At 54.2% G+C, this 22,341-nt stretch overlaps 1 protein-coding gene across 1 annotated transcript; it reads left to right on the top strand.

The window, feature by feature from the left end:
• The first annotated feature begins 3,381 nt into the window (after positions 1 to 3,381).
• SLC7A4 (solute carrier family 7 member 4) lies at positions 3,382 to 21,254 on the top strand. Its single transcript, XM_067550175.1, has 5 exons — positions 3,382 to 3,655; positions 10,469 to 11,541; positions 12,254 to 12,930; positions 18,205 to 18,313; positions 19,329 to 21,254. Exons 2-5 carry the CDS (start codon positions 10,560 to 10,562, stop codon positions 19,520 to 19,522), a joined length of 1,962 nt encoding a protein of 653 aa, XP_067406276.1. The 5' UTR covers positions 3,382 to 3,655; positions 10,469 to 10,559; the 3' UTR covers positions 19,523 to 21,254.
• The last annotated feature ends 1,087 nt before the right edge of the window (positions 21,255 to 22,341 follow it).

Below are 22,341 nucleotides of genomic sequence, written 5' to 3' on the forward strand. Positions count from 1 at the left end.
CATTATGAGTCACTGCAGGGGCACAGGATTATGGAGACGCAGGTCCACCCCAAATATCCATCGCACTGGGGGCTTGCAGAGTAGGCGTAGCTGGCTTTGAGCAAGAACAGAGCACCCTGAGCAGGGGAGTAGTGTATTTCCACCTGCCCTTCTGCCAGCCCAGCTAGTGCAAATGGGCCTCAGTCATGCTGAGTAGGTCTGTAGCACCCACCACAACAGGGTCTACTCCTGACTAGCTGTGAGATACTACAGCGACAGCAAAAATAGAACTAGCACCACTGTAGTGACACCTGCGCTTGAGGTTGTCCGACATCCTGCTCTAACCCATCTAGGTTTGATTGCTTATAACTGTGCCAAATTTTAAGCCTCTGAGCTGAAATTTTCTGTGCTTGGCTCTGGCTCAGGTCGTACCTATATCTTAAGAAAGGCTCTTAGGTGTTCTGGGGAATCACAGACCAGTAAGCCTTACATCTGCACCTGGCAAACTGGCTGAAAGAATTTAAAAAGAATAAAACCTGGAAGATCGTGATACGACAGGGTCTAACCAGCACAAGTTATGCAAAAGAAAATAGTGTCTCTTATCTCCTAGAATTCATTCACCCTGGCAGTAAAATATGGAAGGAAGGGGGAGCTGCTGAGATAACTTATTTAGATTTGCAAAGGGCCTTTGACAAAGCCCTCACAATTGCCTTCAATAGAAAGTAAGGCAAGTTCTTGTACTGGTATAACGTTCTGTTAGGAGTGCGATTTTTGTTGTTGTTTTATTGATATAGTTAGTCCAGTACCACCGACTTCTAATAATATAATATTTAATATATAATAATATACGTTATTCTGATGTAGTTTATTCTCCTTCCTGTATGGGAATGAGCTGTACTGCTATAAGCACATTTATTGCCAGAGTAACTGTCTACGGGTTGTACCAATGTAGTCAAAATGGTACACAGCTTGTGTAACCCAACCTAAATCATTAAGGTGAGACGCCAAGTGTTCTCATGGATCAAAAATCTGGATGGGCGACAGGCAGCGACACAGAGGAGTAAATGATAAACTTTTATCATGGCAAAAGCTACCCAGCCGGGCCACAAGGCTTTGTGGTAGGTGCAGTGCTTAGTGAATTTATTAATGACCTGGAAAGGGAGATGGGCAACATCTACAGATTTGCTACCTCCCTGCTCCTCTATGTAGTTTAGCCAAAGCCAGTGTGGACTAGGAGGAAATACAGAGGGACCTCGCCAAGCCAGGAGAATGGGCAACCCAATCGCTAGTGAAGTTCAATATTGGTAAGAGGGGGGAAAGCCAGCTAGCAAAGTACAACATTTTACATGTGCGTGGCTTCTACAGTGCTAGTGGCTTAATGTTAAAGAAAGGGGAGGGTGAGAAATGTTGGGGAAGGAGGGCTATAGGTTGTGTGGGCAGGTGGAGAGGAGAGAGTGGTGGAGACGTCATCTCTCACGTGTTTAAAGTTACTGTAACCAACTTGAAATAGCGCCCAAGATTTTTCGGGGGGCGTAGACCATATCTGTGATTTCTCTCCCTTCCCAGGCAGCAAGTCCACACGCCAAACATTTCAAAGCATGATCTTTTAACACCTTTCCACTGTAACAAGTATATGGGGGGAGGGTGGGTGTGCAGAGGAGCACTTAGGAATCCCATAGCATCCTTTACCTTTAGCTAGCTACCGTAGCACCTTAACTGCTAACCTGCTTGATAACTGCAACTGCCTAAATGGCTACAATAAAAAACATTTCTCTTTCTGTTCGTGGTGGGGTGGATTCGGTCCGTAGGCCTCTACTCACCTCACCCCACAAAAGAGCAAAGGAGAGGTCCTCCAGGCAGCCTACAGTGGCTGCAGGGGAGCAGCCAATCAGGGGGCTGCTGGAATGACCAGTCGGGAGCCAGAAGGGCCGTATAAAAGCAAGCAACAGGGGAGTTGCTGCCTGGAGCCTGAAGGAGGAGGACTTGGTGCCTGGAAGAAAGAGCAGCAGGACCATGGACAGCTCACTGCAGGCCAGATAGAGCCCAGGGACGGTTGCAGAAGATGAAGTACACACCACCACAGACCTTGGGTCACATCAGTGGCCCTTTTCTGTTTATACCAATTCATCCTTCCTGTCCCCTTTCTACTCCTAGTTTTTGCTACAAGTTACTGTAATAGTTTATGAGCCTTCACCCATTTTCCAGCAGGTGCGCTGACAATGAGAGCTGGCCACGTGGCCTGTGCTTACACCAAGGCAGACACCCTTCCCTCCTCCATTTTACAGACAGGGTGTCACTTCTGGCTGAACCTGGGGGCAACAGAGATCCAGCCTTGCTCTGGGGCAGGGACTAGTCCAGCCTGCTTGCACCTCCCCTGTTTAGAGGCTGGTGCTGTGGACCCCAGTGCAGGCTAAGGCTACCCTAGTGCGGCTTTGCAGGGCTCCAGAATAGCTGGTGCCCAAGCCCCTTCTGTTTTTAAGAATTAGCTGGGCATATCCCCCTTGCTTCAGAACACTCTGGGACCCCCCCCCCCCCCCGAAGGCAGTGAAGAGCTGGTGGAGCTGAGTGGGCCAGGCGCACAAGCTCCTTGTGCTGGGGTCTAGCTATACTCTTGCCCTGTGACCCCCTTATGTCATCCCAACTGGGTCTGACTACGGTTCTGAGATGACAGACCCACGTCTCATCCACTTAGCCTCACTCAGACTGAATGTCCCAAATCTGTGGGTTTGGCTAAGTATTTGTCAAATGGGTTTGCTCCTGGGCACCCACCACCTTCATGGAGCAATGGGAGACCCTCAGATGAAAGAGCACTATGGACAAGCCAAACATCTTGCCCAAGAGCTAACACACGGGCATCCTAACTCTTATTCCTTTGCTCAAACCCTGGGACAGCACACTTCTCCCAGAACCAGCAACAGGACCCTGATTCCTACTATACCGCTGCTGTCTACAAATACGGGTGCAACCCTCAATGTGTGTGTGTTGAGTCCCCTTCTAGTGACTGGTGCATACCTCTCTGTACAAAAAACTTTTGAATTAACATTATTCAGGTGGCAAAACCCAACACCCAAAAGATAGACATGGCTGGGGGATGCTGCCCTCTTTGTGCCCCTATGTTTGTTGGAGGCCACTAGTCGCTTGGAACCCAAGTTAAACAAAGTCTTAAATCCTTTCAGAAGTTGATCCGCTGGCTACAGAAAAAATCGGGTAAATTTTTCAAAAACTCCTAAAATATTTAGAAGTCCAGGTTTTAAGACACACAGGAATGGGATGCAGGCTCCTAAGTCACTTAGGCACTATTCAGAATGTTGCCTCAAATTAATCCGCATTCAGTCTGGGTGACGGCAGAATTTCTCAGCCAGTGGAGGTCAAAGGAGGTCACCAAAAGCAACAGGGGGGGAGCTTTGAAATCTTTATTGCAGTCTAAAGCAAATCAAATCTCACTGCACCGGGTCCCCCTTTAAGGTGGAGCATTCTCTGGGAACATCCAGACAGCAGTTCTGTAGGCTGAGCGCTGTCGGCGTTGATACTCGTGTACCAGCAGTGGGGGGAGCTGTGACAATTGCAACGACGGGTCAGCGGCCTGAACAGGTCAAGAAGCAGGAGCCTGAGGCAGAGGAGGCAGGTGTGTCGCGAATGAGGCAGCGGTACGAGCCGGGAGGGTCTCCTGGTTACGGTAAGGGAGCCGGGCCGGGCGGGGGGGCCCCAGTTCTGTCATTTCGGTGTTGAGCGACCCTTCCCCGCAGTGTGTCGGGAAGGTCCCCCTAGTCCTGTGGGCGGCTCCCGGGTGCAGGGACCGTCCTTCCTGGGGGGGGGAGTGCCAGGGCATCCCACCTAGTGCGGTGCATGACCCTTGGCGTCGCTGCTTTGCTGGGCCGGGTGCAGGCGCGATCTCAGCCCGGCCACAGCTGCGTGTGGACGCTCCTACCGGCTGGGGCCCTGCTCCCGTGTCCCGGGGCTGAGCAGGGCAGCTGCCTGCGCCGGAGGCTGGATACTGAGCGCCCGCGGCGGCGGGGAGGCACCGTCCCCGCCTGATCCGGGCCCTGCCTGACGGCAGCTGGGCGTGGCGAGCCGCCGGCCCCGGGGGGACTCGGTGCGCAGCGCAGGGTAAACAAGGCTGGGCGCGGGGGGCTGCGGGCGCGGCGGGGGACGCCGGCTGCCGGGCGCGGCTACCCGGGACAGCGGCCGCTCCTGCGGGGCTGAGCCGGGAGGCGGGGCGGAGCGGGGCTGGGCGCGCCGAGGAGCGGCGGGAGCGATCCGGGCGGCTCGGCCGGCACCGCACGGGCCCGGCTGCGGGCCGGCGCCGGGGCAGGTAAGCGCGGCCCGGGCTCCCCGCACCGGCTGGTGCTGGACGGGCCGCGGCGCACAGGTGCAGCCGAGACGCGGCCCGGCCCGGCCCGGCCCAGGTGCGGGCGGGAGGACAGGGTGTCCCCCTCCCCCCCCCCAGCCCGCGGCTCCCTGCCGGCCCCGCTGCTCGGCGCTGCTGGCATATGGCCCCCGCGCTTGCATCCCCATCGCCGCTGGGCCTGGGGCGGGGGCTGGAGGGGTGGCCGCAGGCAGCGTCCCCCCAGCTGCCTCCGTGCAGCCCCGGACGGCCAGGCCAGGAGGAGAAGGGGGAACCGGTCCTAGGGGGCAGGGCTGGCCCCTGCTCCACACAACACCTGTGTCCGAGCACAGACATCTCTGTGCCCCCCGCCCCACCCCCGGCTTGCCTCGGCCCCCGCTGGGAGCAGGCGGGGCTGGGGAGGTTGAGGCCTGCGGGCTGGTTGGCCCTGGGGCTGGGAGGAGGGGGCCGGTCTTTGCCCGGGAAATGTGAGTTCCCAGGTCAAGCCCACACTGTGGTCCGACAGATTTGGTGCCCCGAGAGAGCAGAAACTAAACAGCCCCTCAGCCCCGCACCCCGCACTGTGTTTGCACACACAGGGCCGGTCACAGGTGGCTCATCCCAGTGGGTCACTGCTGCCCCCTCTGCCCCTCCCTGGGCTGGGGTTTTGCCTCTGCCACGGACTGGCAGCGCCTCGCCCCTGGGCTAACCCCGGCTCATTTACCCTCTCCCCACCTCCCCCCGATTTTGCTCCTCAGCCCCTCTCCTGCCCCCGTCTCCATCGACTTCACCCCCCAGGCCAGTAAAATGATGTCCCCTGATTAGATCCTGCCCATCCCCACCTCCAGTGTGCCCCCTTTGCCCCATCTTCGCCCCTCTAAACAGCGGGCAATGGAGTCTGACCCCCAGTAAGGGCAGGGTGAGGGCAGCGGCTGCAGCAAATGTTACTGAGAATGCCCAGTACAGCCCGAATCACAAAATCTGTCTGCCCACAGTTTTCAGCACAACACCGGCCACCCCTAAAAGATACAGGAGCTGGAAGAAAACCCAGAGGACTGAGAGGCAAGGCAGTGAGGGCTGGGATGGGGTGATGGGGCAGATGAGAGCAGCCTGGAGGATGGTGTTCGTGGTGGGTTGGAGAGAGCTCTGGGCAACGTGTATCCATGAGGGGAGGAAAAGCTGAGGCGGGGGCGCAGCAGGAGGTTGGAATTAAGGGACTCCTAGCTGCAGCCAGGGGGTAGATGGGGGTTGGAGGCTGGGTGAGCTGGCAGGGTTGAACAAGTGGATTTAAGGTTCAGCATCTGGGGGCAGGAATAGCCAGGATCAATGTTGGTGGCGAGGAGCCAAGGTCAGGAATATTGGGGGTAACCAGGTTCAGGGCTCCTGAGAGGAACCAGGGGGGCTCTGAGAGCATGGGTGCCATTTCAGATTTTGGTGGGGAACTTTACCTGTGATTCCAGGGGCTACTTAGGCATGTGAAAACTCTAGTGTTTGGGGTGTGTGTGTGTGTTCAGAGAATAGCTTAGAAATTAGCTGACAGGAGCACTGCGTCCGATTCCTATGTAAAGAAAGAAAATTAAATAATATGCCACCCATTCCACTCTAATGCTAACATCTTCTGACATCTTGTCAAGTCACTTCTGGGACATTGATTAGGTTTAAAATTTTAATGTATATTCTTACTCTGGAACATAACCATTGTAGAAGAATCTAGATTGCGTTCTGTCATTTAGCCTCCTTCCTTTTTGCAGTTCATCATACTTGGAATGGATCATTTAACTTTTGGAAACATCCTACTAGGGCAAAGCCCTGTGAGTTTATGCTGCACCTGCCTGGGTGTCTCTGGGTGCTACCATTCTACAAATAATAGATTTAGAAACTGACTTTTTAAACAGGAGTGAAACTGACACTTTCAAGTCACTTTACAGTATTGCCAACCCCAAATGTTCAAAAATCATGAGTCAGGCTCACCAAAAATCATGAGATTGGCTTAAAAATCATGAGATGATGTAAAAATAATAGATTTGATGTTCTCTTTATTTTCCTTCTGCTTTCTGAGCCTTCAGAGTGCATTGGGGACACACATTGAGGCTTTCTCCATGGCCATGAGGGCTAGAAACTTAGTTTTTCTTTAAGAATGAAGACTGAATTCATCATGTATCCACTTGACTCCGGGGGCTGGGGTTTTAAGGAAAACCAATAACTATCATGAGACTCATGACAAAATCACAAGAGGTGGCAATACTATTTTCACTTCTGTTTAAAGGTTAGTTACTTTCCAGAAGGCTCTTAAACACAACCCTACAGTAATTGAGCTGCAGTTCTCTCAGGAGTTCAAGAAGGGTAGCCGTGTTTAGTCTGTATACAGCAAAACCAACAAGAGTTCTGTGGCACTTTAAAGATTAACAAATTTAATTTTAGCAGGCATAAGCTTTCGTGAGGCTCGGCTCACTTGGACAGATGCAGAGGTAGAAATGAGAAACATAGGAGCATCATCTACATATACCAGTGCATAGAGAACAATGGGGGAGGTGGATGAAAGCCGGGTACTTGGGGCCTAATGACAGTCATTGAATAGGAGGTGAGAATGCCATTGACTGTCATTAGGCCCCAAGTACCCGACTTTCATCCACCTCCCCCATTGTTCTCTATGCATTTGTATATGTAGATGATGCTCCTTCATTTCTATCTCTGCATCTGAGGAAGTGAGCTGAGCCTCACGAAAGCTTATGCCTGCTAAAATTAAATTTGTTAGTCTTTAAAGTGCCACAGAACTCTTGTTGTGTTGTTTTGTTTGGTTTTTAAGTTCTCACAGGAGAATCTTTAAAACCAAACAGCAAGAAAATGCCACATTTTAAAGTTGGGGGGAAGAGTCTCCTGAGGTATATCAGGGCCACTGCAAGTAGGAAAGGAAAATAAACAGGGACAGGAGCTCTGGGCAGCTCTTCCTCTTGAAGAAAAGTTAGAGAATCAAACTTCCCACCCTTAATCAGATAAAACTCCTTTTGTGGCCAGTGCCTCCACTCATAGATGTGTGTGTGTGTGTGTGTGTGTTCAATAGCGATACACTTCATACTTAAATATCTGAGCCATCTTATCCAGTGCTACACATTTTATACACATTGGCTCAGAAAAGGGCAAGTAAAAATGATGAGGGGTATGGAAAAGCTTCCATCTGAGGAGAGATTAATGAGACTGGGACATTTCAGCTTGCAAAGGAGATGACTATGGGGGGACATGACAGAGGTCTATAAAATCATGACTGATGTAGAGAAAGTAAATAAGGACGTGTTATTTACCCCTTCTCATAACACAGAAACAAGGGGTCACCAACTGAAATGAAAAGGTGGCAGGCTTAAAACGAACAAAAGGCAGTATTTCTTCACACACTGCACAGTCAACCTGTGGAACTCCTTGCCAGAGGATGTTGTGAAGGCCAAGACTATAATGGGTTTCAAAGAAGAACTAGATATTAGCCAAAATAAGCAGGGATGGCTGTTTCTCAGAGACTGAGAATGGGCAACCAGATAGATCACTTGATGATTACTTGTTCTGTTCATTTCCTCTGAATACCTGGCATTGGCCACTGTTGGAAGACAGCACTACTCCACCTCACCAAGGGGCTGTGAGGAGGATGAGATTAGATATTGTGAGGTGCTCAGACACTATGATGATGGGGCCACATCCTATCCCACCCCTTGGTTTTGGCCCCTTCTTTTCACCTATCCCCATCACATCTCTCTCTTTCCTGAATGTAACCTTGGCTGTATTCCTGTGTTCTGTCTTCAACCCCTGCCCCCGCAAAGGGATTCCTGTTTGCCAGGCTCCTCTAAGGACTTCCAGGTCCTTAATTTAGTTACCAGCTCTTTCTTATCTTAATCACCCTGCCTCTGTTTATAAACCATATGCTGACTCCCTCCTTCCGCCAGGAGCAGCACTTCTCCCGTCCTTTGCAGACCTCACATCCCACATTGCAGTTCAGAGCTCCGCCTGAGGCTAGGATGTGTGCTGTGATCAGACTTCCTGTATGAAACTGGGGAGGAGAGGAAGGGCAAAAGCTCCCCTCCCCCCCCTTAAATGGTGCCCCTGTCTGAGAGCAGGGGGAGGGATAGTTAAGCCGAGAGGGCATGGTGGGGGTAGTGGGTGAGCTAGGGTATGGCTTCACTGATGGCGGCAGATTCGCCACCGTCAGATCAATCTAGCCGGCTCGATTGTGCGGTCAGTGAAGAGCCGCTCAATCGATCCAGAAGTCGATGCATTAAAACCACCCCCTCAAGTGGCGTAGCGCTGCGCTGACGGGAACGCATCTCCCGTCGGCGCAGCACAGTGAAGGCGCCGCGCAGAAGAGGAGTTACAAAGTCAATGGGAGTTACGCAAGCTACGCTACGTCGACTGCCGCTGGATTTCAAGTGAAGTGTAGACCTGGCTCTCGTGCGGGAACTGAGATCCCTGTGGTGCAGACAGCTTGGGGACAGGAGCTTTGGCCCTGGGAAGCTTTAGAGAGCTGGGAGCCTGGCAGGACAGTGGGACAGATCAGCTCTGAATGGGGGAGAGGCTGGAGCTCAGGTTACAAGTGGGGAGAAGGTGTCATACCATTCCCCTCAGTGGGTGGTCGACAGCGTGGTTACTGGGGTGTCTGGTTCTAAATGCAGGCACCGCTGCTGTCTGAGCTGAAAGACCCCGCTCTGTTTGCCAAGGCTGTAGCAAGCTCATCAACCTCTGTATGTGGCCCAGCCACTACCAGAGTGGGACAGAGCCACACGGAGTGGGTGCGGGTTTGCCAGGAGGTTTCACAGCTGTTTGCTCACAGCAGAGGAATGTGGAGACTCAGGAATGCTGGGTTCAGTTACAGGTTCTGGAGGGGAGTGTCCTCTAATGATTGAGGACCCTTCCGCCCCATCCTCCTCTGCTCCTATTCCTCCCCTCCATCCCCTGGCCCTTTCTCCCTCTGCTCCTCCACCCTTTGTAATTGAGTCAGGCTGCTTCCTTGTCCTGAGCCTGTCCCCACAGCAGCTGGGAGGAGGAATTGGAGGGAAAGTCCTCCTGAGCCCCTGCTGTCCTGGGATGCTCCGTTGCTCTGTGGGGACAGAGTATGCTCAGTCTGGTCAGAACGTAGGAGCCCAGAGGGGAGGGTGCATGCTCTGTGCAGAGGGACTCCTGGATAAGCAATTGTGCTGGCCTCTTCTGAATGTTGAGGATGTGTGAATGGAAATCTTCCAAGACTTAGCATGTGAGCAAATTTTGGCAGGCTTTTGAGGGGACAGCAAAAGACACATCCCCAACAATAGGATACTCCCCCTGCCAAATGTCAAGTCCCCGATTCAAAGCCTGGAGATGCCAGAGTTTCTCAGTGAAACAGTTGTAGGGATTTTTGTTAACATAGGCAAAACAATGTTTGTTTGTTTTTTCTCGGAACCTTGTTCTTGGAACCTGCTGAACTGGTTTTTTTAACATTTTTCTAAAAATGGCAGGCTGGGGTAAACACCCAGCATTGGAAATTTCAGCCCAAACCGTTAACGTTTGGCAAAGTTATGCGCAATGGAAAACAGGGTCTTCTAATGGAAAGTGTCGGTGAACCTTAACTATAGGTGATGCTGCCAGCTCTGCCAAAAATAGCCATTTCAAAGAAGTCATCTGCTCCCATGTAAATGGTTCGTGGATACACATATGAAATCAATTCTATACACTCTTAACAAAGGACAGATGCCCTCTTGGGAAAGCAGGAATCTTCCTGGAAAGAGACTTTTAGGGTGTCAATAAATAACTGCTTCTTCCCCGCTTCTCTTGGATTCCCTGGCTGCATTGTCAGAGAGCACACACTGTACAGCCACCATACCACAAAACTCACCATAATCATTGTGGTTTCTCGAGGAACAGTCAAGGCAGGTCTGAAGCCCTGGCTGGTCAGGCTCAGGGGTCTGGGAATATTGGGACTGTACTGGAAACCTTCCAGAGCCCTCACCATTTCCCTGCACCCTGCTGGTAACGGTTGGGAGAGAAGCGTCATTTGTATAACAGCCAGCAGCACATGACTATCAAGAGCCAGGCTAATGCTTGCTGGACCTGACCTAGTGTGGCCATGTGTGTGTGTGGGGGGGACTGGCTTGTGTTTAGGCCACATGTGGCCAGGAGCGGCTGGTTCATGCTGTCTTTATTCCTCACTAGGTCTTTGACGTGGAGACTTCTGTGGGACACGCTGATTTGCCCCTCTCCATCCTTCTGCCATCCCTGCTGAGGGCAGGGCTGTCCGCCTGAGATGGCGGGCCGGCTGCCTCGCTCCGCGGACCTTACCCGCTTCTGCCAAAAACTCAACCGGGTGAAAACTCTGGAGGATGACATGATGGAGACGACCTTCAACAGATGCCTTTCCACAGTTGACCTGACGCTGCTGGGCATAGGGGGCATGGTCGGCTCTGGCCTGTATGTCCTCACGGGCACGGTAGCCAAGGAGATCGCTGGCCCTGCGGTCATTGTCTCCTTCATCATTGCTGGCTTTGCCTCTCTGTTGGCAGCTCTCTGCTATGCCGAGTTTGGTGCCCGGGTGCCTAAGACCGGCTCCGCGTACATGTTCACCTACGTCTCCATGGGCGAGATCTGGGCCTTCCTGATTGGCTGGAATGTACTCCTGGAGTACATGATCGGGGGCGCGGCAGTGGCCAGGGCGTGGAGTGGCTACCTGGATTCCATATTTAATCATAAAATAAAAAACTTCACCGAGACCCACATTGGCACGTGGCAGGTGCCGTTCCTGGCACATTACCCAGACTTCCTGGCAGCGGGCATCCTGCTGATAGCCACGGCATTCATCTCCTTTGGGGCCAAAGTGTCCTCCTGGCTTAACCACGTGTTCTCGGCCATCAGCATGGGGGTGATCCTCTTCATCCTCATCATGGGGTTCATCCTCGCCGAGCCCAAGAACTGGAGCGCCCAGGAAGGGGGCTTTGCTCCGTATGGACTGTCGGGCATCATGGCGGGCACCGCCACCTGCTTCTATGCCTTTGTGGGCTTTGATGTCATCGCGGCCTCAAGTGAAGAAGCCAGAAATCCCCAGAGAGCTGTTCCCAGAGCCATAGCCATCTCCCTGGGCCTGGCCACGGGCGCCTATATTCTGGTATCCGTGGTGCTGACGCTGATGGTGCCCTGGCACTCCCTGGACCCTGAGTCTGCCCTGGCAGATGCCTTTTACAGAAGGGGTTACTCATGGGCAGGGTTTATAGTAGCTGCTGGTTCCATTTGTGGTAAGTACGGACAGGCTGAAACCTCATGTCCAGACTCCCAGTGCCCCAGTCCCTGGGTGAGTAGCCAGGCCTGTGGCCACTGGACACCCCCTCTGGCAGGGGACGTGAAAGAAGTAACGTCTCAGGAAATGCAGTGCATGTTTCCAGGGCCTGAGCCATAGCCGCACGGCTACCAGTGAATGCTCAGAGTCCTGGCTTCCATGCCCAGGTTTGCCACTGACTTGCAGTGTCACCTTGGGCAAGTCACTTAACGGCTCTGCCCTGTTTCCCCTCCACACAGAGGTAGGAAGTGCTGGGCGCTGCCTCCCAGCGCAAGCTAACTCCACCTCCTTGGAGGTTCCCTTCCCGTTTGAGCCGCTCCCGTTATCTGGGGCTGCCTGTCGGCCTCTCCAGGTGCTGAGGAGAAGGGATTCTGTCCAGGAGTCTCTCCCTGTGGCAAAGTAGTCTCTGAGGCTCCCGGGCGCTGGCTCTACCATGTGCCGTGCTGCCTCCTGCTCAAGGAAAATCCCACTGGGATGAGCAGAGGAGCCTGACTCCGGCCTCCCCATGGGAGAGATGGAGTCTGAACGTGAGCTCAGGAGTGGCACTGCTGCCTCATCTCTGAGCCAGCTGTGGTCCACGGCGGGTGGAGGGGGTCAGGTTCTGGTGTGTGGCTCTGACTCTGACCCTGTGCCCCACCCCCTTTTCTCTCTCCTCTCCCTCCCCCCACCAGCGATGAATACAGTTCTGCTCAGCAACCTCTTCTCCCTCCCCAGAATTGTTTACGCCATGGCGGAGGACGGGCTCTTCTTCCGGGTGTTCTCCCGCGTGCATCCCCGCACCCAGGTGCCCGTGATCGCCATTGTGGTGTTTGGGGTGCTCATGGCCTTGCTGGCCCTCATCTTCGACCTGGAAGCCCTGGTGCAGTTCCTGTCCATTGGCACTTTGCTGGCCTACACCTTCGTGGCAGCCAGCATCGTGGTGCTGCGCTTTCAGCAGGAGAGGCCGGCGGCTCCCCCGCAGCCGGCCGGGAGCCAGCCCAGTCCCGGGCTGAGCGAGGGCTCTGGGCCCAGCGAGCTGAAGGAATACGAATCCTTCTCGGACAAGCTGCAGCTGGTGGGCACTGGCAAAGCCAAAGAGCCCCGGGAGCCAGGGCAGCTGAAGGCCGCTTTCGAGCCCTACCTGGAGTTCCTCAGCGACTTCTACCCTGGAGAGGTGGTCACCGTGGCCGTGGTTACCTTGATGGTGTCGGCAGTATGCCTGTGCTCCGTCCTGGTGTTTGGCAACACCCATCTTCACCTGCCCACCTGGAGCTACTCTCTGCTTCTGGTCCTCTTCGGCCTGGGGTTTCTGCTCAGCTTGCTTCTCATTGGGGTCCACGAGCAGCAGCAGAGCAGCCCGACCTTTCAGGTAGCCGCCCGCCCCTGCCCTGCTCATCGCCTGCTGGGTCCTGGGGGAGGTCGGAGTGGCCCTTGCACAAGTAATGTCTGCGGGAGAGAGGAAGGCTGAGCTTGTGGCGAAAGTGCAGAGTTGGGCCGCAGGAGAACTTGGTACGGTTCCTAGCAGAGACCAAGTGACTTCCCCATCATCACGGGCCACAGTCACCACCCCAGTGGGGCTGGCTTCCCCTCCCTTCCGTTTGTAGAGCACTTTTGCAGGTCTCTGTTCTCTGCTCAGTGTTGCAGATTCTTTATCAATGATCTGCAGGACGATATAAGTCCTTGCAGGGGGCGTGTGAAGATAGCACACGAGCTGGGGAAGTGGTGATAGGTCAGATACACAGAGCCCTCTGGCTCTCTTGGTAAGCTGAGCTCATAAGAACAATGTGGAGTTTAGTACAGCCAACACCATACGCCTAGGGACAGAGAATGTAGGTCCTGCTGTCAGGAGAGGGGCTGGCTGTGTCCTGGAGAACAGAGACACTGAAAGGGGCTTATGGGTCATGGCAGAAAGCAGCAGAACCCACGTTCCCAAATCGCAGAGTGGTGCTGTGGCTCAGAGGGCGAGCGTGGTCCTTGGAGGGCTAAGCAGGTCTGAGCTGGGGCCGGGAGTGTTATCAGCTCTGTACGTGGCACTGGGGAGACCGTTGCGGGATGCTGTGCCTGCACTTTTAAAAAAGATGTTGAAAAACCAGAAAGGCGCATTCAGAGAAGAGCGACAAGACAGGTTCGTGGTCTGGAAAACCTGCCCTGGGGTGAGGGACGGACGGAGATCAAACTGTTCAGTTTCGCCAGGAGAAGGTTAAGAGGTGACGTGCTCATGGGGGAGAACGTTTCTGAGAGGAGGGGGCTCTTTAATCCAGCAGACAAAACAGGAGCAAAAGCCAATGGCTGGAAGCGAAGCTAGAGAAATGCAGCTAGAAGTAAGGTGCAAATATTTAGCTGTGAGGAGAATCGCCCGGTGGAACGATTGACCTGGGGACGTGGTGGAGTTCGCATCTCTTGGAGTCTTTAAATCAAAACTGGGTGTCTCCAATAGTTATGTTGCAGCTCAACCGGGAGTTCTGGGCCCGATGGAGGAATCACTGCGTGGATTCTCTGGCCTGTGTTATACACGAAGCGAGACTGGATGAGCACAATGGTCTCTTCTGGCCTTAAGAACCTCTGAATCGCTGTGTGGTTCTCAGATGGAAGGAGGGGCCTGTTTTCTTTCTCTTGCCTGACATAGCCCAAGCTTTAAAGCAGGAATCTAATGAAGGGGGATGATCCTTGGCAGGGCAGAGTTTGTGAATGAGCCTGTGACGTGGTGCCCATCTGTCACTGTGCATGCCTCTGCTGGGAAGGCAGAGCTGCTGGTGACAGGGACAGAATCCAGAAATGCCCTCGTGGCCAGGAATTGCACCTAGCAGGCTTGGGAGAGACAGGAAGCCCCTGTTGCAACCTACTTATGTCTGGATCCCTGTTTTTAATGAGGGTGGTTGTGTGAGTTCCTGTCTTTTTTGTTCTGTTTATACAGCACCTAGCACACGGGGGTCCTGGGGTCTTAGGCACTATGGTAAAGCAAGTCATAATAAGGCATGGTGGGCTGGGAGACCCTGGGGAGGGCAAGGAGATCTGCTTTGCACTCAGAGAGCCCCTGTTGGCACAAGACTAGAGAAGGGGCTGGGACTGTTTAATAGTCACAGGATTTTCAGAGTCCTAGACTTTATAGCCTGTACAGCCTAGGCTGGAGAACTTCCGCAGACACCCCTGCACTCAGCCTCATAATTCATGCTTGGCTAACGCAGATTTTCCAGAAAGGCTTCCAGAGCTAGACCCACAAAGGACCTAGCGTTGCAACCCCTAGGCCTGCTGCCCGGTCGAATCCACATCCCCAGGTTGGCTGCCCAGGCACCCTGTAGGATGCAGAAGGATGGGGTTTACGGAAGCCAGCACATTGAGCAAGGAACCATCTAAAGTAGCACATGGGAAATGCTGGAGTCAGGTGCCTGGCTCAGCTTGGGACGCTGAGCTGTGAACCCTTCCCGAGTTACCCGTTAGCCAAGTCCGCCATCTCCCACAAAAAGCAAGAGCCACACCCGGCCTGGTGGTTAGGGCACTTCCCTCGAGGGGGGAGTGCTGGGTTCAAGTCCCTGCTCCTGCTCCGGCAGAGTGCGTGCCCTGAGCCCTGGACTGATGGATGTAACAACAGAGCCATTGGCTGCTCTTTTTTTGAGGGTAAGTGTTTTTTGAGACCATCTATTGGATTGAGGCCCCCAGACACGATCGATCAGGGCAGCTGAGTTCGAGAAACTCGGCAGGATCAGTGTGCTGAGCAGCTCGTCCATATCAGGATCTAGGCAGCTTTGCATGTGACCAGTGCCAGAGACTTACACCATTGAGGGGACTTCAGGCATCTGCAGGGTCAGGCGGCAGCTGAGCAGGAGGGTTGTGACTGCGCGTGGCACCTAAATATTGGACTTGGTGCCTACAGAGGCAGTGAGGCACCTAGGTGACTTTGCGGATCGAGTGCCCAGGCTGGGTGGGAAGACCTCACAAGATGGAGAATCCACCATGTCCCTCGGGGTTTGTTCCAATAGTTAATTGCCCTCACGGTTAAACATTTGTGCCTCATTTTTCCTGTGAATTTTTTCTGGCTTCAGCTTCCAGGCACTGGTTCTTTTTCAGTCTTTCTCTGCTAGATCGAGGAGCCCTTTTCCGCGTGGCATTTTACCTGAGCTCTTTGCCTCTCAGCCTAAGGTATTTTCTTCAGCCCTCGAATAATCTTCTTTGCCCTCTCCAATTTTTCAACATCTTTTTAAAAATACGGACATCAGAACTGTTTGCAGTAGTGATCTCACCAGTGCCCTACCACGGCGTCCCTTTACCTCTCTGGTCCTGCTGTCTATTCCCCATTTATACATCCAAGGATCTCAGTAGCCCTTTTTGCCACAGCATCACACTGAGAGCTCATGTTCAATTGCTTGTCCACCATCACCCCTTAATCCTTCTCAGAGTCCTTGGTGTCCAGGAGCCAGTCCCTCAGTCTGGAGGTGTGGCCTGCATTCCTGGTCCCTCCGTGTATAGCTGTGCATAGGGCTGTATTAAAATATATGGTGTTTGAATGAGCTCAGTTTACCAAGTGACTCTAACTGCTCTGTATGGCTGTCCTGTCCTCATCATTATCTACCACTCTGCCAATCTCCGTGTCGCTGTAAATTGTAGCCCTTACAAGTAATAGCACAACAGATGTGTCACGCTTATGTTTATTGTGAGTAAGCAATCCCAGGTTCCTTCCCAAAACGGGCTCCCTCCAAGCTGCCCTTAGAACCCCCTTTCTTTCTGCCTAGATGGAAGTGAGTGGGAGTAGAGTAATATCCATTCAATCATAACCTTGCAAAGAAACCAGATAATGGTACTAGGTATAATTATTAAGTATAGAGATGAAAATTAGCAAGGGGAGACCCTCAGAAAGCCATGACTCCAGCTGGCACCAGTTCAGAGTGTGAGAGGACCCAAGGAAAGGTGTCGTGTACCCCATGTTGTGCAGATGTCACAGATGCAGGCCCCTATTTGTTCTGGTACCCCAGCTGTCAGAAGATCAAGGCCTGCCTCTGGACCATCTGTGAGACACCAGCTGGGGGAGGTGTTCTCTTTTATTGGACCAACTTCTGTGGGTGAAAGAGACAAGCTTTGGAGCTATACTGAACTCATCATCTATGGTACCTTCATTGGCACTCTGGGTGTCCATAATTAACCCTAGTCACTAATATTAACCATTTGCATCAATCCTTCCTCAGTTCTTTCCTAACAATTCCTGTGCTGCAGTAGAGCCCTGCATGGCTACAAAAATGTGGATCCCCAAGCAGCAACCTCAATCTGACCTGCAGCCCACACTCACTGCCTTATATCTTCCCATATCAGCAACAGGTGTGCAGGCCCAGGCTGCCAATCAGCTGTTTGACGACCCACTTGCCTCTGCTGCCCATCAACTGTTGCCCTGACAGCTGGCGGCTCAACAGCTGATTGGCAGCCAGTCCCAGCTCTCGCTGACCAGCTGGTGGATGGCCAGGTGGGCCCCACAGAACAGCTGATGGGGCTGCCTGGGGGAGGGGAGGGGAAGGGGATTGGGCTTCCGGTGGGGTTGAGGAGAAAAGTGAAGGAGAGAGATGAGGGGAGCAGGAGGCGAGCTCTCTGCTGGGGGGCCTCTGGGGCTGGGCTAAGGGGGGGCTCTCTTCTCAGCCTCCTGGGGTCAGACTGTCGCTTGCTGCTGCCCCCCACTCAGGGGGAGCCAGCTCTGGGCCCCAGTACTCGCTGTCCATTCCCTCAGGGTACCCCCATTGTGAAGTCATCCCCTGCTAGCGGTGGGGTAGCCCTGCCTGGGGGATCCTGACCCCTCCTGCAGGGATGTCGCAAGTCTGGGTTGCAGGGGTATTGGGGCCTGCTCCAGGGGGCTGTCTTCCCCCAAGGCTGCTGGCTGGGGTAGGCACCCTGTGGTTACCAGTCCAGGGGCCCCACCCAACAGCTTTTGGGTGGCAGGCTCTGGGAAAGGGGGAGGCACCCAACAGCTGATCAGCTCAACTCCACCCCTGAATCTTGAAGGCAGGAAAGCAGTCTTAAAAGCTATGAGCTGTAAACCGCTTGCCTTGCCTGCCTGCGAGATCTGCATCCGATCCGCAAAAACTGGGCCACGGATATCCGCAGCTGCATCCGCGGATGTGGCTATAAAGTGAATAGCTGTGGATTTGCAGGAGTCTATGCATCAGTGCAGTCTAATGACCTGCCTAGTAACCCAACCACCAACCCTCCCAAAGTCCCTAGCGCTGTCCCTGTCATGGTCTCCTGTTTACCTTCTCTGAATGAGAGTGCAAAGTTATGACCTAAGGTTATGTTCCTTCAGGCCTATGCTGTCCTAACAGATACCCAGCCTCTAGCATAACTGCTTATATTAGGCTTCCTACTAATGCAATGAATCCTTAATCTAGCACACCTGATAACCAATTACTCATGTTCACCTGCGTCCACCTCAGGCCAGTTTCACCCTAATAAGCAAAAACAGCAAGGTCCGCCCCCTCCTCACTCCCCTTATAAGATCAGTATACTCATTGCAAACAGGGGATGCAGCAGGAAGGTCAACAAAATGTTAGTGTTTGTCTCAGCAGTAGCTGTCAACGCTTCAGTGATCTTTGCATGTGTGAGCTCAGCCTTCATGGTGGCTGGCGTAGGTGTGCGCTCGCCTTATCACCAGCTGCTCTTTGCCCTGCAGTTACCCCTTGTGCCGCTCACGCCTGCGCTGAGTATTCTCCTGAACATCTATCTCATGCTGAAGCTGAGCTACCTGACGTGGCTTCGATTCTCCATCTGGCTGATCGTAGGTGAGTTCCCTGAGAGGCCCGTTCTAGCCTGAGGCACTGGTGAGCTCTGTGGTGATGCTGGCCTGGTCCATTCAGGCTCCTGTAACAAAGCCTAGAGAACAAAGTTTGCGGTCTAGGGAGTCGGATGCAGGCAAGTCTATGCTTGGGAAAAGCTGAGCACTCGAGTTGCACCCAACGCTTGCTAAGGGACTTCACTTACCCACCAACCGGCAGTTCTCACCCTCTAGCCAAAGGCTGTTGAGCAGCTGAGGAAGGGACAAAAGCCAGTGCAGAGCTGGTCTCCCAAAAGAAAAGCGTGACCCTGGCAATCTCCAAACCTCCAGCCTAACGTGTGTTGCTTAGAACAGAGGGGCACCACCAGCTGCCAAGGGGTGTTGGAGCCAAGGGAACTATCGGGTGAGGTGAAAGCGACCTGTCGGTGCAGAGAATCAGGCACTCCCTTCTGTTTGTTATAAAAGGCCGGGGCGGAGTGGAATGCAGCTTGGCGCGGGAGCTGTAGGCCGAGTGTTTGAGACAATGCAGCTCGCTCGCCCTGGAAATGAATGAATGAAAATTGGCTTGGGTTAAAAAATAAAAAGCAGTGGCGCTGGGGAAGGCGCTGGTGGCGCTGGGGCAGGTGGGAGGGAAGTCAGGGCGGTGGCCTGTGGTGGCTGGGGTTTTAACTCGCTAGGAAGGCGTGTGGATACTACCACATTGGGAGCCATTCTAAAGAGGTGGGCAGTGATGCTGGCATCTGGTCTGAAACTGGCAGACAGACCACAGACAACGGGCCGTGGTAAATGCCAGTGGGTTGAGTAGGTGGGCGGGAGCCGGGGAGGCCCTGCAGCATTGGTGTTGGGCCTGCTTTCATTTTCCCTTTCTTTCCTAGTCATAGCCTCCACGACACACAGTGGGGGGGTTCTCTCCCGCCTGCAGTCCCGTGCCCCCCTTCCCTCCCCCCCCCCGACTCTTCTCCTCGGGACTTCCTCAGTTTTGCCTTGCTGCTAAAACAACCTCTCTAACTCTGCTGCAACAGGCCTCCTGGTGTACTTCGGTTACGGCATCTGGCACAGCAAAGAGAACCTGCGTGAGCCCGCGGCCCGCGACACGAGCGCCCGCTACGTGGTCTTCCCCAGCGGCAGCCTGGAGGAGACGGTGCAGGCAGTTCAACCCAACCCCCAGCCCTCAACGGGGCTGCCGGACATGGCGACTGAGGAAGCCAGTAGATGATGCTGCCAGCCTCTAGGTATCAAGTGAGAGAGGATTGCCCCCCCCCCCCCCCCACCACCCCCACTTTCTGCTGCAGAGAGACCCTGAGCAAACTGTTCTCTGGACACAGGACTCTGATACACCTGCTTCCCCCCCAGCACTCACAGCAAATGCACGGGGGAGGCGATGGCTCCCTCCTTTCCCATACCCTGGCACACAGGGATCTAGCTTTTATCTCCCTTCTTGCAGCTCTTAGTAACGTGTAGCCTCGTCTTCCCCAGTTGCTCCCCCCCCTTCCCCCGGATCCCCTGCGAAACTCAGCACAAGCTTCTTAGCAAGAGAGGAGGAACTGGGTTCTTTCCTGCAGTTCCACCAACCTGGGCCCTGCCTGTCCTGAAATGTCAGGGGGGGCAGCCGTGCCACTGGGGCTGTTCCCACCAAAGCCAGCTGTCCTTTCCCATGGCCCCCAGTGCGTGCCGAAGGGTCTCCGTCAAACAGCCTGTAGGGACCACACAGGCGAGCGCGGGTCTGGGAGTCAGGCCTGTATCCTGGCTCTGCCACGGACTCCCTCTGGCTTTGGCCGAGTCCTTCTCCCAGCACATCATCCCCATAGTAAAACGAGGCTGAGGATTACACGGAGCGTGGGGGGGGGGGGTTATTTAGATGATGGGTGTACAACACTGTCAACGCGCAAAGCTCTCTAAGTGCAAAGTATCTGGGCATTGCCAGACCAGCTTTCCTGGGTTTTGGGCACAGACAATCATGTTCTCAGCAGGCAGCTGCTGGCATTCCCGGCTGTGAAGCTGCAAATGCAAGCACCTCGTTCAGCAGAGTCACTGCCGGGTCACGGGCTCGTGGTTCCATTGCACTAAAAGGGACAGAAATTAGGGTGACGCTGCAGGGTAGCTCAGTAGCTCCCAGGCCTTTGTTTGGCGTGGAGATGGCACAGGTGAGGCCAGGGTGAGGTGCTCTGATTGTAACCCAGGGCCACGCAGGGGCACGTGCAGAGGGACCAGAGCTCCCTATGCCCTTTCTTAGCTATATCCCGTGCGATTGATTGCTAGACAAGCGATGAATTTCTAGACCGTGGTGCAGTGAAATAGTGCAGCGTCATTGCCAGGGCCAGGCGCTAGGTCACGTCTTCCTGGCAGCTGGGCTGCTTGAGCATCCGCTTGATTCTCGCGGCACCGCAGCCTCCCATGGGCGAGTTAGTTTGCAGTACTCAGCGCTGTCTGACACAAAGGACAACCTCGTCCCTGAGCCGGCAACAGCACAGGCTAAAAGCTAGAGTTGGGCCCTGAGGAAGACCTAACCCTGGATCTGCTCTGACCTATGCCCTAAAACAGAGATTCTGAACTTTTTTTGCATTAACACCCCCTCCCCCCCTTTAACGTGAAGCCCTTCCTTTACAAAACGGGCATTTCCAATGTATTCCAGCTGGCCCTGGAGGCATTACTACATTAGTCCAAGAAGGGGGAGTCCACTTTAAATCATCAGCCCTTTGACCCTGCTGGCTAGCTGTGCCTAGGCTAGGAAATCTTTGCAAAGCATGTATTGTCATAGCCACGAGGCTTTCGGCAGTGACGAGCACCAGCGGGCATGACCCCCTGTGCCTGTTCACAGCGCCACACACTCAGAGTTGGCCTAGCTGCCCCGGCCGGCCCTGGGCTGGTGAGCTGCTGAGCCCAGCTCTGTTGTCACGATTGCTCTGACGTTAGGCCAGCCTGAGCATGAAGGAGGTTGTTATTTAATAGTACATGTCCCCTGCCCTGCACCGCTGCAGACAGTGAGTGATCAGGTCCCCCGCCCCAAAGGGCTGTGCTATGGCACGGGCCAGGTTTGGAGACTCTCACGCACCTGCAAGGAGGGCATTATTTGGTGAGCTTTGAGCTGAGGCCGAGAGATTCGTATTTATTAGGAGGAAATGCACGGAGACAAAGCAAGCACTACCATAAGCACAACGGCCAGGCCCTGCAGCAAGACCCCCCCCCCAGGCACTGTGGCTGGGAGAAGTTCTCTGCGAGCCCTGGGAGAGGGTTGCAGGAGGCGGGTAGCAGGGCAAGGGACACCAGGCTTACATCCCCATAGCCTGGCTGTTTGCCTGCTTCGGCTGATGGCTGGCCCCGTGGAGAAGCCTGGGGCCCAGCTGGGCGGCCCAGGCGTTATGTACAGGCTGCTGTGAATTTGCTGTGACTGCCGGAGGTGGCTACTTTACACACACCGTTGTTACTCACGGCTCCACGCTTTTTTTGGTGCACTGTTGCTTGTGTCGTGTGAAATGTACCACACCAGCGGCTGCTATTGCCAAGGGCGTGGGGTATTGTGTTGTGCTGCGGCTATGCTCAGTGCCTCTGGGTAACAGCTTGTAACAAAGGTGCTGATGCTAGCTCTGCTTATTAATAACGGTCCTTCAGTGGCTCTGTCTGCTCAGGAATCTCTCCCGGCCGCTCGCTGCAGTGAGACGATCGCTGTGAAAGCGCAGGCGATCTGGTGCAGTACATCATCCCTGCGTCCCCAGTAGGGCCTTAGAAAAAGCCCCTTCCCAGCCCCAGGGCCCTGCCTTGTGTGTGCTGTGCTCTTCCAAAGCCCCAAGAGCATTGCTGCATCGCTCCCACGTCCTGCCAAAATGGAACCAAGCCAGCCGCACCAGAGCTGTGGGGCTGGTCGCTGATTGTGTGTGGTCAGCTTCCCTCTGACCATCAAGTCTACACGGCAGCAGGAGTGTCTCTGCTCTCCTTCCTTCCATGGGCCACAGGGCCAGATTAACACATGGGCACTGTAGGTCCATGCCTAGGGCCCCAGCTCCTGTCGTCATGTGATGAGGTCAGGCCAGTAAAACG

This window comes from Emydura macquarii, unplaced genomic scaffold, assembly GCF_026122565.2.
Source record: "Emydura macquarii macquarii isolate MOO-44397 ecotype Brisbane River unplaced genomic scaffold, CSIRO-AGI_Emac_v2 contig_1254, whole genome shotgun sequence".
NCBI classification, from domain to species: Eukaryota; Metazoa; Chordata; order Testudines; family Chelidae; genus Emydura; species Emydura macquarii.